At 50.7% G+C, this 17573-nt stretch overlaps 1 protein-coding gene across 1 annotated transcript; it reads right to left on the reverse strand.

The window, feature by feature from the left end:
• Nucleotides 1–9349: 9349 nt before the first annotated feature.
• Nucleotides 9350–13694, reverse strand: DLX5 (distal-less homeobox 5). Its single transcript, XM_036076987.2, has 3 exons — nt 13138–13694; nt 11054–11238; nt 9350–10024 (listed from the first exon to the last, which is right to left on the reverse strand). The coding sequence occupies exons 1-3, from the start codon at nt 13490–13492 to the stop codon at nt 9695–9697; spliced, it is 870 nt and encodes a 289-aa protein (XP_035932880.1). The 5' UTR covers nt 13493–13694; the 3' UTR covers nt 9350–9694.
• Nucleotides 13695–17573: the final 3879 nt, after the last annotated feature.

Raw genomic sequence — 17573 nt, forward strand, 5'->3', positions numbered from 1 at the left:
ACAAGCCTTTGTCTTAAAGTACTCTAACATTAAACATGGATGTTTTCTCAGCTTCCTCTAATATTATATTTTTATTGTAATTTCTACACATTTATTTATTTAAAAAAAACATTAGAATGATCTATCCCCAGGTTAACCTCTAGACATCCAGTAGTTCCCAGTGCTGAAACCGAGTGTTCTCCTTTTCCTTTCCTCAGCCAAAATAATACAGCTGTATTTGTCTTTGTTTGGAAGCAGTTTTTTTTTTTTTAAACAAGAGCAAAGAATACAAGAAAAAACACACAAAGTAAATGCACAATTATAACTACTTAATGTTTACACCTTTTGCGAGCTAGCTAGGTAGGAAAATGCATGATCCTGGATGAAATACATCCTTCCGATCTTGTGGAAAGCACAGAAATAATGAAAATGAAAAGCCCTTTCGTCATACAAGCAGGAAGCCCCATACTGCGAGAATTAATGGCTACAGACCTGGGCATCCTTCAAATTATGAACCTTGAAACCACTGAGCCATTTATCAGAAGTCAATAGAGATACTCAGAGTGCTCCATATAATGACAGCGACATACAGTCGTGCAAAAGGACAGTCACTATAATTAGACACAAAGCAAAGACTACTTACCAATATACCCGTTCCTTTTTTTGTTGAGCAACTTCCACGCTCAGTCAGTCTCAGAATGGTTTAAAACCGATCAGTCTTGTCATTTTCTAGCATTCGCATTGTTACATTAGGAAAAATGTTTTCTTTTCTTTTTTCCCCCTTCCTACTGTGAAACTTTGGGTTCGTAGCTCCCCAGGATCAATTCTGAACAAAGCCTCCAGCTGCAGTGCCATCCAATTTGAAGCAGACATTGGGGACAATTTAAGGTTTTTATCCACAAGAAGGTTTTTTTCCATTCTCTTAAATGCAGCCATAATTAGAGTAATTTTTCATGTAGCCCGCTGATTACAGCGTTTTTACCGTCAAAGATAATTACCTGTAATTTTCTTCCACTTTTAATACTAAAAAGCCATCTTTATTTAGATTCAGGAACAGGAAAGGCGAAACAAAAGAGGGAAATTATTCTGTTATTCATACACAAATTGCAGAGACGTAGGACCTAAAATTGAAAATTAACCAAAATTATAATGCTGAAAAGAATGGAAGAGGCTGCAGAAGTACAGCTGGTAGTGGGGCTTTGCTGAATTATTCAAATTACGTTAGAGAAAAAGCTACCATACATCGAAACCAACACTAATTTTTCTTAAAAAAAAAAAAACTACCAGACGCATGCCAAACCACTGTGAGTGCATGGAATTCTGAAACCCAGCAAATGCATTTTAACACATTGGAGGTGTTGTCATGATGCGCCTATAACGATCTCTCTATCTCTTAACTTGAGCTTAATTAAACAAGAAATTCTGCGAAGGGGTCCTCCCAAGAACTATCCTTGGAACTGGGCTTCCTCTGGGTCCTCTGAACCTAAAGGGTTAACATCTTCGCTCTTTAGAAAGTATTGACCCCATAGTAAACTGATGAGAGAGAGAGAGAGAGATTGAGAGAGGGAGAGAGACTGGTAGGAGGGGCGTGGGTAAAAGGCATCGCCCAGTTGCGGTGCCTACAACGCCTCCCCACGTTCGAACTTCCCCGGAGTTGGCGTTCTAGAGCCTCGTTCTGACCGTATTTTCCAGGTAAAAAAAGAACGAGAGAACAATAGCTGCGGGGGTGAGGGGAAGGGGGGAAATTTCTTCTCGGCGTCAATAAGCATCTCATTATCTTTTGACACAATTTAGTCCAAAGGTTCCCGCCACCAGAGAAAGGCCTTTCTGTACAGGGGTGAGGGAGCCAGAGACTTCTCAGGATCCTGCACTTAACAGCTCTAGCTGCTTCCAGTGTCTACAGGGTCAGGAAACAGCGTCATCTATAGATAGAACAGCACCGCTTCTTGCGGGAGTCTTCCTTGGTGCGTTCCTAAATCGGACTGGCTCCTGGGCTACACAGCTCGGTTCTGTGTCTCAGCCAATCATGCCCCTCCAACCCCAAGGTCGCAGCGTTCGGGCCCCGCGGGCAATAGCTGTACGAACCGCATCCCGCCCCTCCCCCTCCTTCCCTCCCCCATCAGCTGGAGGCAAAGGCCTAGCAAAGCAACCCTGAAGGGTTTCAGGGGCCAGTTATTCCGGAAACTTTCTCCCAAGTGGAGGAAAATGTCGACGGGGCTATGCAGTCGAGAGATGCAGACTACACCTGCCTGCCGTTGCAAATGCCCGCGTACCTGTGATACTAAAGGAGCGTTGTGCCGAGCTCCGTTTGCTCTCTCGATGCCCCACAACTTAAAATCATCCGCACATGTAAAGATCTTAAATTCGCCTAGGACTAGCTTTGAGTAACAATTTCCAAATAGATTTTAGCTTGGAATCTCCAGCCGGCTCCCTCCACACCTTACAGAAACCTGGTCTTTTTCGCATTCTCCAGTCACGAGCTGCACCAAATACATCAATAGCACAGAAAGCAAAAAAGACATACCGAGTTCTTAAGGATCCCAATCTCACCCGAATCCTTTTACTCACCAGAACGACAACGCTTTTACTGTTAAAGGGGGATAAAAGGTCAGAATTGAAAAATCTATAAAGCAAAGTTGCAGTCTATAATAAATCACAACAGCAACACATATAGCTTGGAAAGTGTGAGAAGAGAAATATGAACTGTGCCTTGAAGTATGGAAGAAATAAAAACTTACCACCAGTGAATATCTCTTAAGCAATGATCAGGGTCTAGAAATCTATACTGAACAGAAGCAGAGGAGAATATTTGTCTGAGTCTCAGGGCAGAAGCTCTTTCTCTATATTCTTGGTTGAGTGAGCACATCCAGGTGTGAAATTGTTTGCACACCCCAGCACCTCTTATATTGCCAGCAAAATTAGCTGTTATTACTGTCACTGTTTAGTGATGGTTAGCGTGATACAAAAAAAAAAAAAAAAAAAAACTGCTGTAATCAAGACCTGGCGCATCTTTGCAAATTACAGATAATTGTAAACGTCCAGATTATGATAATAGCATCCTAATCCAGCCTGCAATATAATTATTACAGAGTGTTACATCTGAAACTGTCCAGTAGGGCTAATTCAGCCATTATTTAGACCCTATTTTTGCACTGCAAATGGGTTGCTGAGTTGAAAATGTACGATTGTAATTTTACAGGGCACTCAATGAGTAATGGTATAGGAAGAGGAAAATACAAAAGTGAAATGTGAACAGTAGCGATCAAATCAAACCCTGAAGGACAAAAGGCTGTTTGATTCATATGGAAAAAGAAGAGCGGGAATTAAGAAAATAGCAAATCAGTGGTCTGAAGCATTAAGTGTACAAATCTCCAATATGTGTAGGGCTGATGTGTTTGCAAGGGCTGCTGCATGTGCTTCTGCCTGGAGTCTGAAATAATTTTTCTTTTTTTCTTTCTTTCTTTCTTTCTTTCTTTCTTTCTTTCTTTCTTTCTTTCTTTCTTTCTTCCTTCCTTCCTTCCTTCCTTCCTTCCTTCCTTCCTTCCTTCCTTCCTTCCTTCCTTCCTTCCTTCTTTCCTTTCTATGCCTCCTGTCTTTGTTTTCCCTCTCTGCTAACGCATTTCCTTGCTTAGAAAAGAAAAGTGCCCTTCCCCCAAGCAAAGAACATTTGACAGTTTCACCATTGTTTCCACCAAGGCTGCCTCAGAGTGTGCCTGTCACTTGTTTATGAACATTTGCTTAAATGAGTTTGCAGTCTCTCTTGTCATCAGAGCAAAATGCCCTGGGTGCTTGTAAGTGTTCCTGAGCTCCATCTCCATTCTCTTTCACAGCGAACAAGTCATTGAGAGTCCTGAAGGATATTAGCCGAAAACGTATTAATTGCTGCTAATTAAATAAAGCTGACTGGGAAGCTGTCTCCTCCACTCGGCTAGGCTGACTATTGGCTTTAATCCTATCATTAACTTTTATTAATTAACACCCCGCATATAAACTAGTCCAGCTGCTTCTATTGCTATAAGTCACTGATGTGTTTCTTTCTAGATTCCAGAAAGTCCAGTATTTTTGATAAAGGACTGTTTCTGCTCCCAGACATGGTTGTAAAAGAGCAAGGTCAGTCTCTTTAAAATATGGAAGGACCCTAGAGAAAGGGAGTCAGAGTTAGAGCAAGAGTCTGGAGGGAGGCTGGGGTACTCTGCTGGTCCCAGAGAGAAAGTGAACCTTGGGTTCTAGCTGTTGCTTCCAGGAGGGTTAGCCCTGCCCTGGCTGAAATTTTTGGAGTCTAGTTCTGGTTCCTGGTGTGTGTGTGTGTGGGGGGGGGATGTCCTGGTCAGATACCTAAAACCCTTATATCCCCAGACCTCAATTTTCCACCATGACTACAGAGAATTTCCTGGGCATCTTTTTCAGGCTCAGAACAGTATGTGATGATTCTCCCTTCTCCCAACACCTCATAGACCTGGGAGCTGCCCAACCAGGGCCATCCCTCAAGGTGGCAAGCAGGCTTCCTGGCTCCTATGACTTTAAGGGCAGTAATGAAATGTTCCCTGTTTAGTGATCCCTGTTTATAGATGAAAGTTGAGTCCATATCCTGCCTCTTCCCCGACCCCTATATCCCACCTTGCAAGTGGTTAAGTGGCAGAAATAGTCCTTGGATGACAGTAAGCTTCCAGTGGCAGATTTCTGTCTTCTCACCTTTGCAAGAAAAAAAGAATGTTTAAAAAAAAATCATAGCTTGGGAACTGTTTATCGCCCTTCACCCCCACCCACTTCTTTTTTTAAAAAAATACACTAGACTGTATGGTGGAGATAGAATCATTACTGAAACTTGGAGGTTGTGTGTGTGTGTGTGTGTGTAATGATGTTATAAAGCCGTTTTTTTCCTTCCTGTGGGAAAGGTCGAAACGTGTGGTATTTCACGGTTCTATATAAATCTTGGTTTAGCATGTGGAACAGACTCAATGATACATGCACTTTTGGCAGAGACTCCTCCGGACCCCCCTAAATCAGAAGTAAATACGAAGTCCCAACGAACAAAAGAACAGAAATATTAATTGCTGCAAAACAAGACTCTCATCTCCTTTAAAAACAGATTCATGTAAATTCCCCTGGTTCCTATCTTCACTGTTAGAGCTCGACCTATAAAACAGGTTATTGCATTTCAGCTGGCAACCCTGGATGATTGAAGGGGAAGGCTCCCCCCGCCCCTCCGCAGTAGATGCTATGTATACTTTCTGCCCTGTACAACAGGGGGACCTAAAGCTTGTCAGATGCCAAAGAACGCGCGGGGGGGGCGGGGGGGCGGTGGTGGTGGTGCGGCAGGGCTGCGTAGAAAAATCTTTAGCCAATCCCACATGTGCTACCGCTATTTGGGCTGTTTTCGAGGCCCAGAGTTCGCTGTGCGTCTGAAAAAACCGAGTACAGTATGCAAGGACGGAAGGCAACCTGGGAACGAGAGCTGAGGGCGGGAGCGAGCCACAGCGCCCCCTCCCCAACCTCACGCGAGGCGGAAACCTCCACCCAGCCGCTGTGGGAGGGGGGGTGCTTAAGGATGGAGGAGGGGGGTGACCGCAGGCGGATCCGCCATCGTGGCGCGCTTCCCAGAGGTGCCGGAGGGCGTCTGTCCTCAGGGCGTGCCTCTGGAGAGGGCTGGAGAGCTCCGGGTTGGCGAGATCCCAGTGGCCAGTGGGAGGCGCGCGATCCAAGGGCTTGCGGGGATGAGGCGGGGAGGGTGGTGGTTGGGTAGCCCTAAAGGTCCTCTCCTCGAATAAAAGGGAGCGCTGACGGAGGCCGGGGGGTCAGGGGGCAATGTTCCAGGAGGCATCCCTTGAGCTTCGTGCGGGGGAGTTGAGGAGACCCAGTGGTGTCAGGCCGGAGTAAGCTGTTGGGCGCGCCGGGAGGAGGCGAGCCCCGCCAGGCCTTGGCGCGCTGTGGGCGACTCCCGGGACGGGGCGGCCAGGACGCCGAGAGCCGTGGGGCGTCCGGTGGGATCAAAGGAGCCAAGGGAGGGCAGCCGCCGTGTCTGGGATTGTGGGACACGGGGCGGGAGAGAAAGGATTGGTATGGGCGGGGAGATCCTGGCCTGGCCGATGTCCCCAGAAGGGGGTGTGTGCGTGTGTTTGGTGTGCGGGTCAACACGCTCCTGCCCGAGGCCGAGACCTGGGCGGATCTGAGTGTGGGTTGACAGGCTCCCGGGTGGGTGCCCCAACGGGACGAGGGAGGGAGAGAGAGAGAGAGGTCTGCGGGTTCCTCTGTGTGTGTGTCTCAGGCCCTGTGGCTCAGCACTGGAGCCGCCTGGCACCCACAGGAATGCGGCTTCTCTCGGCTCCCCAGGCCGCCCCCTGTTCCACAAGGAGGTGGCCGCCAGGAAAAAAAGGGGGGAAAAAGGGCAGAAATCTGCCTAACCCAACACGAGCTTCAAACAAAGACCAATTTATCTGATCTTTTACAGGAGGGCCCAGGAGGCGGGCAGGGCACCAAGGAACCGCACCGGCTCTGCCGGCAAGCCCCGGACCTCCTGGGCTTTGTGAGGAGGTCTGAAAATAGGGTGGAGGCTTGGGAGTATGGTGGGGGATGGTGAAGAGGCCCACGGTAAAGAAAATTAAGTTTTGGGGTGGGCTTAACATCTTGGAAACACTAGATTGAAAGCTAGGCAAGTGGGGACCGGAAGGGGCAAACGGAGACCCAGCAGAGTGGTGTCAGACAGACTGCAAATATGCTGGGGAGTAGTACACGTTTATATTAGATACACGAATAAACAATGGAGAGAAAGAGGGAAGGTGGGAGGAAGGGCAAGGGAGAGAAACATCACACAGATATTTTTAGACTTTGTTGAAGATCTGTTATTTTTACATCCTTGGGCGCAGGACTGCAGGGAGTTAAATTCTCCTGGGAGAATCCCCATGGTGCCAGGGAAAACCCGCTGCAGAATGGTTTGCCAGAATATTTTTGTCCACGGCTCTCAGACCAAGTTAAAAAACAACAACAACAACAAAAAACCAAAAAACCGCGCGAGAGAAGAGACCATTGCGAGGGGAAGAAGTGAGGTTAGCAGGAATCCTGAAACCGAGTCTGTCCGCGCGGCGTGATGACCAGTGTCCTTAACAACAGGCAGCGTCAAGGCTGGGGGTGGGAAGGGCGGTCATGAAAGAAGAGCGTCTCTCTCCTTTCCCGGTAAAAATCCGAACTCGCCCTTCCTTCAGCTGGACCCCGTCCGGTGACTGGGGGTGGTAGAGAAGGGATCCCCTTTTCAAAGCCAGGAATGGAGGTGGGGAGATGACAGGGACGGCTGGAAAAATATCTGCCCTCTGCGTGTGCAGAAAGCTGAAGAGCATGTTCCAAGCGCATTCCTGCAACTCTCAGGCGGCCAGGGGATGGGAAATGTTAGAGGCGTCCAGTGGGTGCGCCCCCGCCAGCTCGCCAAACGCGCAGCGGGGGGCGCAGGGTGTCTCGAAGCCGGATTCCCCAGATATAAAGCGCTGGCTTCAGTCGGTGTAAAGGAAACTCCCCAAATCTTTACAAGCGAAGAAAGAAAAGCAGAAAGTAGATCCCTCCACTTTTCCCCTACGGTCTTCCCATTCTGTCAGTGAAAAAAAAAAAAATTGGGGGGGTTCGCATGGCTTGTCTCGGAGCGCGTCGCCACCCGGAACTTCTTGCGAGAAAGGAGGGGCTGGAGGTGAATCGAGAAGAGGAAAGCTGCGACCGGAGAAGCGGCCGCTTGCGCTTTGCGCGGGGGTGGGGGTGGGGGTGGGGGGAGGAGGGGTCCAGAGCCCAGGCCCGACCGTGTGCTGCCCCGGGGCCTGGCAGGGTGCGCCAAGGACCAGAGAAATCCTCCCCCCCCCCGCCCCCCAGGCCCAAGCCTTTAGGAGCGGGCTGGCTAGAAAGGAAGGGAATCGGGAGAATGGGGAGGAGGGGAAGGGAGAGGGAGAGAGGAGAAAGAGCGAACACACTGGTAAATTCCCCTCCGGGCACGCAGCGTGTCTTTTCAGGTCTAGTTTCCCAACCCTGGAAGAACCTTCTCAGAAATCCTCAGATGACAGGATGTAATTTTTTATGTGCTAATCTCCAATCCCCCCCCAACTTAAGAAGACTCTTTTGTCACATTTATTGCTGCCGACTTCCTAGCTGTAAAATATATCTCACGCATCTTGTAATTTCCAACATAGGATTTCCCTTGGTGTCCCAAGGAAACAGAGTCAGGTGCACTAAACGACAATCAAAGAGATGTCCACAAGTCAGGCCCGAGAGCGTAGCTCTGGACCAGGCTGTAGCTCTGGTCACAGTGTTGATATCTATGTGCAGGGGCGCAGGGAGAAGGATGGGACATAGGCCAAGGTTGCTGCAAGTCCTTCCTCTCTGCCCCAGAGAAGGCTTCACAAAGCAGAGATCCCTACAAACATTCAATTTCCCATCCTTTGGAACCACTTTGCCACTCTTTTAGGTAAAAGCAAAGCAGAAAGACCTCCTTCCTGAAAAAACCAGAGTGGTAAAGAGGATGGAGGGGAAAAAAATATATAATATTATCTCACACAAGATGAAATCAAAACCGAGCCCAAACGCTTTCATTCCTGTCCTCCACCCCACAATTCCCTCTCTTGGCAGGAGAAGGAATGCCCCCTACCCATCATGCCTTGCTTGCCCAACTGATTTTGGTTTATCATCCAAGTCCTGTGATCCTTTCCTCTCTCCAAAAGACCTCCAATAAATTTATAATCATATACCAAGGAGTCCGAGACACTACAATTTGCCATGCTGCAAACATTTCAGATTTTTAAAAAAATGTAATGGGAAGGAAAATTTTCTTCTTTTTCTTCTTCCTCCTCCTCTACTTCTTTTTATTCCTCTTCTTCTCCTCATCTCTGGAAGCTCCTATTTGAAGGGAGTGTAATTTGTCTAATTGCTCTGCCAATACACAGAGGTTGTTGGGAGTGGGGGGAGAGTTGTCCACGATAATTGCTTTGAGCTTAGAATTTGGAGCGGTTATTGATGGATTTCTGCGGCTTTTTTACTCACACACAGGGCGGGAGGACCGGATTTAGATTCCAGCATTACTTTCTACCTGAAACAATCTGGGGTTAAACTTAAAATTATCTAAATGTTTTTGTGGTTAGGCCCCCCCCCCAAAAAAAAACCAACCCTAAATATATATTTTATGGCGGTACTATAAACAGGCCACATATGTATATAGACACATAAAGTACAGCATCCAACACACAGGTGTACAGTTTTGCATCCATGCAGCCCCCAATTTCTGTTTTCCTTTTTGCCCTATTGGATCTCTGCAGAGCTTGTCTTCCTTTAATTGCCTGCATAAAACGTCAGTAGCCCATTATAAGGCGGGCAAAAGGAGTATTTTTTAGAAACATTTGGCTTTCATGGTCGAAATAATTTTATTTATCCAGAATATACAGTTTAATTCCTCTATCTACACTTATTTACATGGTTAAAATAACATTGAAAAAAAGTCTTTGAAAAGTTGAGGTCATAGATTTCAAGGCACCATTGATAGTGTCCACAGTTGCGCAAAAAAGTTCGTCTGTAAAAAAAGGGGGGACGGGGGTCCTTTGAAATGCAATAACTTACATGCAAAAAAGCTTTACACATGAATCTTTTTTGTTTCCGTTTTCCAAACTTCCCCAAATGAATTCCTTTCTTTATGATTTTCTAAAACAGCAAAACACAGCAGTCCCAAAAAAGAGAGCAAGAGAAAGCCGCCTGTCTAATAGAGCGTCCCGGAGGCCAGCGCCAGCGGGTGCTGTAAGGAGCCAGGCGGCGGCAGGTGGGAATTGATCGAGCTGGCTGCGCTCGGGTACCAGGAAGCCGAGTTCTCCAGGTAGCTGGACGCGGGGGACTGGTTGGAGGTCGGAGGGTGGGCATGAGGGTGGTGGCCAAGCGAGCGGGACGAGCCCTGGGGCTCCCACACCGCCGGAGACTGCGGCGAGTTACACGCCATAGGGTCGCTGGAGCTGGGGCTGTGCTCCGGGGGCATCTCCCCGTTTTTCATGATCTTCTTGATCTTGGATCTTTTGTTCTGAAACCAGATTTTCACCTGGGTGGGGGAACAAAGGCACACGTTACCGGGTCACTCAGAGGCCGCCCGCGCCTTCCCCAGAGCGGCGACTGGAGGCATCTTGGGCCCCCAGGTGGCGCGGACCTGGCGTCTCCCCGCAGCTCGCGGCCTAAGGTCAGGAGGACACCCTGACCGGCCAGGCCCTCACCGGCCCCTGCGAGGGCAGGACTCCGAGGCTTTAGTGTCTTGTTTGGGCTGGGGGAGGAGGGCGCGAGTGTCCCGGGCGGCGCGCGCCCACGTGCAGGCCTGCGCAGGGCGCACGAAACGCGGCGCAGCGAGCGTCTCCAAAACAATGGCCGAGCGCCGCGCGCGGGGGTTTGGGGCTGGCCGAGCGCGCGCCGGTGTGGAGGGAAAGGAGCATTGTCCCAATCTCCCGCCCGACTCCCTGCACTCCCTCCTCAGCTTCCAAAGGTCAGAATGCGCCTGCAGCTCTGGGCGGCGTTCGAACATTCTATTTTTTTTTTTTTTCTTATAGGCCCCAGCAGGGCTGGAGAGGGAGTGAAGGGAATGGGACGACCCAGGGATGATTGCCCTGCACAGCAGCGCCCCCCACTTCGCGACCCTCAGGCTGCTACGGCCTAAAGCTGCGCAGGAACAGGGCGTGACCCTTCAGCGTTCCAGCCGGAGGCGACCTTCGCAGCCCGAGACCACCGCGAGGCCGCCGGGCCCTGCTCTCCCCGAAAGGCTCTGCGTTGTGCAGAGAACCAATTTCTCCAGGCTTCGAGAGTGTCCTAGAAATGACCCTCCCCTTGTTTCCAATCTAGGAAACTGGCCCCTCGCCCCTGGAGGCCCGAAGCGGGGGATGAACGGCGTCTCCATCCCCAGCCCCACCGTCGCACGGCGGCGACACCCGGCCTGACTCATGGAGGTAAGGGCGCGGGATCGGTGTCTTTCTGTGAGTTTCCCGCGGTGCTCTCCGATCGGTTCCAGCCGGTCGGGACGGAACCGCGCGGCCCAGCCTGCCTTGCAGCCGAGGCGGGGCTCGGGCCGCACCGCCGCCGGATTTACCTGTGTTTGCGTCAGTCCCAGCGAGGCGGCCAGCTCGGCGCGTTCCGGCAGGGCGAGGTACTGAGTCTTCTGAAACCTTCTCTGCAATGCGGCCAGCTGAAAGCTGGAATAAATAGTCCTGGGTTTACGAACTTTCTTTGGTTTGCCATTCACCATCCTCACCTCGGGCTCGGCCACTTCTTTCTCTAAATAATCAAAATAGACCCGGTTAGAGTTTGTCCGCAGACAGTGTTTCTTTTGCAGAACCCTCAGATACAGTCCTTGAGTTTTGTTTTGTTTTGTTTTACCCACGCAGTCTTCAGTCTCTTTCACCATATCACCTCCTTTGCTTAACAAGACCCAGAGAAATATGCCCCTCCCCCAAGTCATGGAAAAGCCAGGTAGTTTGATTAATTCCCTACTTAGTTCATTCAGGTTATGGTGGGCTTGTGCAAAGCTCTTTGTACAGCACAGCTCCCTTGGCGTCTGGGATTTAGCCCTTGCAGCAGTTCCTGCTTCACCCTCACTTGTTTTTACGCCCACCCTGTGCTCACCCCCGTTTCTGGGGCGAGCTTGGCCAGACCCTCCTGGGGCTTCAAGGGGGAGGCTCTGGGCCGTGACACCACCCCCCGCCCCCACTGTCGGCGTCTGTTCGGGCGCCCGCAGAGACCAGACGCATGGGCAGGGAAGACGCTAACCGAGGTCTCCAAAGTTCAAAGACCCACAAGCAAACTATGCTCCTTCAATTCAGCAGCAAGAGGTCCAGGCCGCTGCAGACAGAGGGCCGATTATGCAGCCCCCATAATCTCCCTGCAGATCTGCGAGGGCACAGATGTGTCTGGTTTCTTTTACAAATAGACTTAATAAGTTCTTGGCCAAAAGGAAAAAAAAAATCTTTCACTTATGCACGAAATACAGAGACACTGAAAGGAATGAAGACATACCATCCCCTAGGTTCTCTTTTAAAATTTATCAAGAGTCACACATTGAAAAGGACTCCGTGGTAGGGTGTTTTCGTAGGAAAGGGGCGGCAGGTCAGGACGAATTTCTCAAAGCCGTGAATATAGACGGGGAAGAGGACTTTCTGAATGCGTGCTTTACAAACATACCCTGGGGCCACAAGTCCCCTTTCCGAAAAGTACCACCTTATCAAATCTACCCATCTCTGGAAGGGGTGGAGAACCTCTCCGCGGTGCGTGTGTGTGTGTGTGTGTGCGCGCGCGCGCGCGCGCGCGCGCCGGTGTGTGGCAAACTCCTGGGAGAGGAAGGGTGGAGAATGAGGGCTGTGGTCTCGGTTCTGCCAAAGAAGGGGATGCTAATATTAGCAGGATTATTAATGTGCTAGTGGGAAGAGATCAAACCTGACCAGCAAAACCTCTCCAAGGAGACCTCATGCCTCTCTTTTACCGCCCAAGCTCACTGGCCCTCTTAAACTCTCCAACTAAGTTTCAAGGAGGGCGAAAAGAGAGGAGGTGGGGAAGAGGAAGACAAAATTTAGGCACCCCTCAGCAACCCTCCTCCACCCTTAAATGGCTTTTTGTTTCTGGAAATGCCCTGGATAAACCGCAAGGCTCTCCGCGCGTTCTTCCTCTGGCGGGCTCCAGCTCCTCAGCCCTCCACCCCCACCCAGCGCGCCCGGGACACCGACACCACGCTGGCTCGTGGCTGCTCTCAGACTAATCCCGACAGAATCTTTGAGGCAGCCTTCCACTCCCACTCGCACCAACGGAGCACGCTCACCAAAAATTCCAACAACTAACCTCCCCTTTATTACGCAAACGCCACTCAGGCCGCTTGAGTCTTTCTTCTCTCCACCCCTACGCCCTTTTCAGCCTAGTTGGCTTTCAGACCAGGCAAGTTGGGAATCCAGAGACTTGAGGGCCCCCCACCCCCAGGTGCCCCAGGGGAGGATTCTTCCAAGAATCCCTAAAATGCTGGCCTTAGAGAACGTCCCTCGGGTGCAGAGTCCAGGCCCCCCTCCCTTCTGCCGGGTGCGCCCCCACGCTAGTGGTTGGCTCGGACCCCCAGTCTCCCAGCCCACCTCGCCGCTCCAGGATCCGGGCTCCCCCGTATCTGCCCCCATCCCGCGCCCCCTCCCCCCTTACCTGGCTGGCTGGTGGCGCTCGGGACGCGGTTGTAGGCGCCGCCGTACTGGTGGTAGGGGCTGGCGTAGCTGTAGTCGGCGTAAGCTTTGGCGGGGTAGCTGCCGGCGGAGCCGTTCACGCCGTGGTACTGGTACTGGTAGGGGTTGAGCGCTTTGCCGTAGGAAGCCGAGGTAGGAGAGCAGTAGCCGTGTGGGGCTCCCCCCGTGGGACTGTAGTAGTCGGAATCGGTGGCCGACGACTCGGGCAAAGTTGGCGATTCCTGAGACGGATGGTGCATGGCTGCGGACGTCTGGAACGGAGCTTGGAAGTCGCCGGATCGGATGCTGGGGACCCTTCTGTCAAACACTCCTGTCATCGCTCACAGGCGGCGGCTGTCCTTGCTGCTGTGGCGGCGGCTGCTGCCCGAGTTGGCTGTGGGGCTGCTCTGGTCTAAGCAGACATGGCTGTGGGAGCGAGAGAGGAGGAGGAGGAGGAGGAGAAGGAGGAGGAGGAGGAGGAGGAGAGAAGGCGGCGGCGGCGGCGGCGAGGAGGAGGCTGGGAGTCGTGGAGGCTCTGTCTCCGGCGGGCTGACTGATGGCTGAGGCGCAGCACAGCCTTGGTTAAATCCTTAATTGCGCGCTTACGCACAGCGGGGTGGATCGGGTTCCATTGGCCAGGGCCTCGGGAGCAGCAGCAACACCCTAACTCGTCCAACTAGTTTTAGCACAACAAAGCATTGCTTAAAAAAGAGAGAGAGAGAGAGAAAAAATGGAGGTGGGGGGGGGGGGAGTGTGTGTGTGTGTGTGTGTTCGCGCGCGCGCGCGTGTGTTGTTGTTGCTTGTTGGGGGAGGGGGTCTCAATCTGTTTTCAGTGAATACCAAAGACAACGCAGAAGCCCCAACATCCAGCTCAGTAATATCTGGAGACAATGTGTTCCAATCAGCGGCCTCGGAAAGTGCACATATTTGGGGGGTGAGGTGGGCGTCGGTCTTTCCTTGTTCCCCACTTTCCTACCCCTGTGGCTTGCGGGGGGGGGGGCGGTGGTGGTGGTGTGGAACTGAACATTGATATTGAAATGAGGAATCAAAGCAGGGAATGGGAGGAGGGAGCAGGGATGTAGGACCCAAAGCGAGAAGGAAACGAGAACAATATTCTTAGTGGGGTGCTGGGAGCCAAGTTGTAACTTACCCGTATTGAAAATTTGTGATTTTGGGAATGACACAAATTTGCAGCAAGCACTTCTTTAGCACGAGATGAGTACTTCTCAGACAAGGGCTGGATAAGGATGCTCAAGAATGCACGCTGCCCATTCAGCTTTTAATGGCAGAGAATTCCTGCAACCCTAAATCTCTACAATCCCTTAAAAATATCATTGTCACCAGCACAAAGAACTTAATGATGCCCAAACTGCTGGTCCCCAAGAAGAACAGGCAGCCCACATTTTGTTCAGTATTCTTGTCTGTGTGGATGCCATTGGAATAGAGGGTCCATAACTGTGTTCAGTGGCCAGATACTCCTGCAGAAGTGAATGGTTCACTTGTGATCTGTCATTCCTCCGGGACGGAATGGGGAAACCCTAAGAAGACTAGAGGGTAGACAGGGACAAAAACTCTCTGGGGAAGTTGCGTGAAGCCCATGAATTGCCCCCTCCTAGCTCCATAGACGTGGCACCCGAATGCCTGCCTTTCCATTTCTCAAGTCCCAGTTTCTGTATCCCTCCCTTTATTTCCTGCAGCAAACACACCTTAGCTCATGTGCAAAGGGCATAAAGGCTCAGTAATCAAACACTTGGAACTCGAGGTTCAGAGTTTGCTTTTCATGACACGTCACTCTTGCTGTAGTGGTGATCCAGCTGGGAGTTTAGAAATTTAACATAAGTCAAACTACCACCTCCCTTTCCACTCCCCTCAAATAGGCAACCGCAGGAGCTGGATCCTGATTTGGGCCCTCCCAGCATCCCCCTCCAGGGAATCTGAGACCCAGAACCTGGGATTTCCACCCGACAACTAGGGTGGGCTGGTTGGGCCTCTCATTCCCTCGCCTACCCACTCTCAACCAAAGAAAAGTGTCCACATTAGTTATGTCTAGCGCTAGTTTAGCTTTACCTTGGCCATGGAGCTACTCTGACCCAAAACAGGCCGGCAGGGAGAGCCAGGGATCTGGAACCCGGAGCGGGATGCCAGCCTAGCTTGGGAACTGCAAATCAGTGTAGCCATTCGTGTGCCAACTGCCTGCCTCTCTGGGCTGGGTGCAGGGGAACCACAGCTATTGCTGCACTGCCCTTTGGGGACAATTTCAGGGCAGGAGTGCATAGGGAAGGGGAGGTGTGTGTCACGGGGTTCCCCCGCCCCCATCTCCAACCCGGCCCAAGCCTCCTGCTTTAGGCCTGTGCAGCCCTGAACTTCTCTGACATAGTCGCCCAGGTAAACAGAGCCTTGGCTGTCCACTCACCCTCATCTCATGGGGTCGATTTGGGCACCACTCTTCACCCTCTAGATTTAAATTGTGAAGAATTACAGGGCGTTGGGAAAGCGGGAAAGCGGTGCCAGTCCCATTGGGCTTCCAGTCCTGGTCTCTGCTCTGGAGAAGTTCTTGGCGCCCATCGAGTCACCTTAGACACATCCTGCCATTTAATTACATGAATCGCTTCCCTAGAGCAATGCTAGGGACGCTTCAAAGCACCTCCTGGCAAAGGGGAGTGGTGGAGGGAGCTGGGCTGCCTTAGCTGGTCCAGCACTCCCCCACTTTTTATTTGTTATAGGTTTAAAAGTTACTACACGAAGGGAAATAAGGGCAATAGGGCTATGCTCCCAACGGTTATGTCCTTAGACCTTGCTGAGAAGGCGGATTTCAACTAGTATGGGATTGGAAAGGGCAGAATTTGGACACAATTTAGAAGTTAGGGATCTGGTCAGGAACACAATGTTACAATGTTAAGTTAGTTTAGACCTTGTTCAATTTCACTTTTCCCTTGTCAAAAAAAAAAAAAAAAAAAAAGACATTCTCATATTTTATCCAAGACAAGAAGGAACGGGGCGGTGGGGAAGGATTTAACGTCTTTGTTTCAGTTCCTAAAGTGTTGGTCCTCAGGGCAGACTACAGCCACTTGTGCAAGGAAAGGCTGCGGCTGTGTGAGACCTCCAAATCTGGGGGTGCCTCTGAAGGTCCATAGCCTCAGTTTTCTTGATTTTGTTCTGCTTCTTTTCTAGCTGGACCCCATTTCCCCCTACCCTTTCCTTATAGGCATCGGGAGGGAGTGGGCGCTCCACGTTGAAAGGAGCCTGATCACAGTCTAGTCCCATTTCACTTAACCTCATAGTCATTGTGGCTCTTTGCACGAACGGCACCCGGGCATGGCTCCCGCTTCGGATCCACACTCTGGGTGCGCACGCTCTGGGCCTCTCGATTGTCGGGGCAACTTTTGCCGGTACTGTGGGTGGTTCTGACACCAAGGCCTGGAACTTCGTTTTCAGGCCAGCGGGCCGGACGCTGTTGCCTCTTTCAAAACCCACCGACAGGCCCGGTCGTGGAGAAACAGCCCCAAGGCATCAAAATTATCCAGAAGTGCTCTCCCCACTGCGACACGTAGGAAGAATGTGAGTAATTTCATCTCCCGGTAGCCGAAATTTACATGGGGCAAAGAGGGGCAGGAGTGGGGGGCGGGCAGGACCCTAAGAGAAGTGCAAGTCTTTACCACGAGCGCCACCCAGTGTCCGCAAGAAACGGCGCGCTGATGGCAAACGTTTCCCAAGCCCAGAGTCACTGGCTGGACAACGCCGGCTGGTCTTTGGGGTTCGAGTACACTAGTACGTGGCTTTCCTTCTTTCCGCTTCCAGCAGATCTTTCTTTCCACTCCACTCCCTTTTGTTCCTTTCCTTGACTCCTTATATATTCATACTCTTCCTCCTTCCACCGGATCACCATTTTCTGGGATTCAGGACAAAATCAGGAGATTTGGGGGGAGTAACAGGCTGTGTTCAATCTGCTGACCTAGAGTGACTGGGACTAGTCCAGGGAGAACCTTATTTCCTGGACAGTTCTGAAGAAGCAGGCCCTCCTCTAACTAGATGAGATGCTGGAGAGGCTGCTGGTGATTCACTACTCTCATGAACTGGAAAGATAGTGCCACTGAGTTTGCGGGAGGAGTGCCTTGGAAAGGGGTGGGAAAGATAATTTTAATAGCCACATTAAACTCAGTTTTCTCCCCCTGGCCCATCTGGAAATCTATTTACTCATAGGCATGTGAAAAGCAGAACATCCTTTCATTTGGGCTTGAAGCTCCGACAAATCAGTGCATCTGAAAATATTTAATTTATGTATTTAAGGTCGTTTTAATATGGAAACTGTTTTTTTTTAAATTTATTTAAAATGTTGTGCACATCAATCAGATGCGCATAATTCAGGTAGATAAAGGACCCCATAGTATGATATTAGCATGATATATACAAACTTGATAC

This window comes from Halichoerus grypus, chromosome 12 (assembly GCF_964656455.1).
Source record: "Halichoerus grypus chromosome 12, mHalGry1.hap1.1, whole genome shotgun sequence".
NCBI classification, from domain to species: domain Eukaryota; kingdom Metazoa; phylum Chordata; class Mammalia; order Carnivora; family Phocidae; genus Halichoerus; species Halichoerus grypus.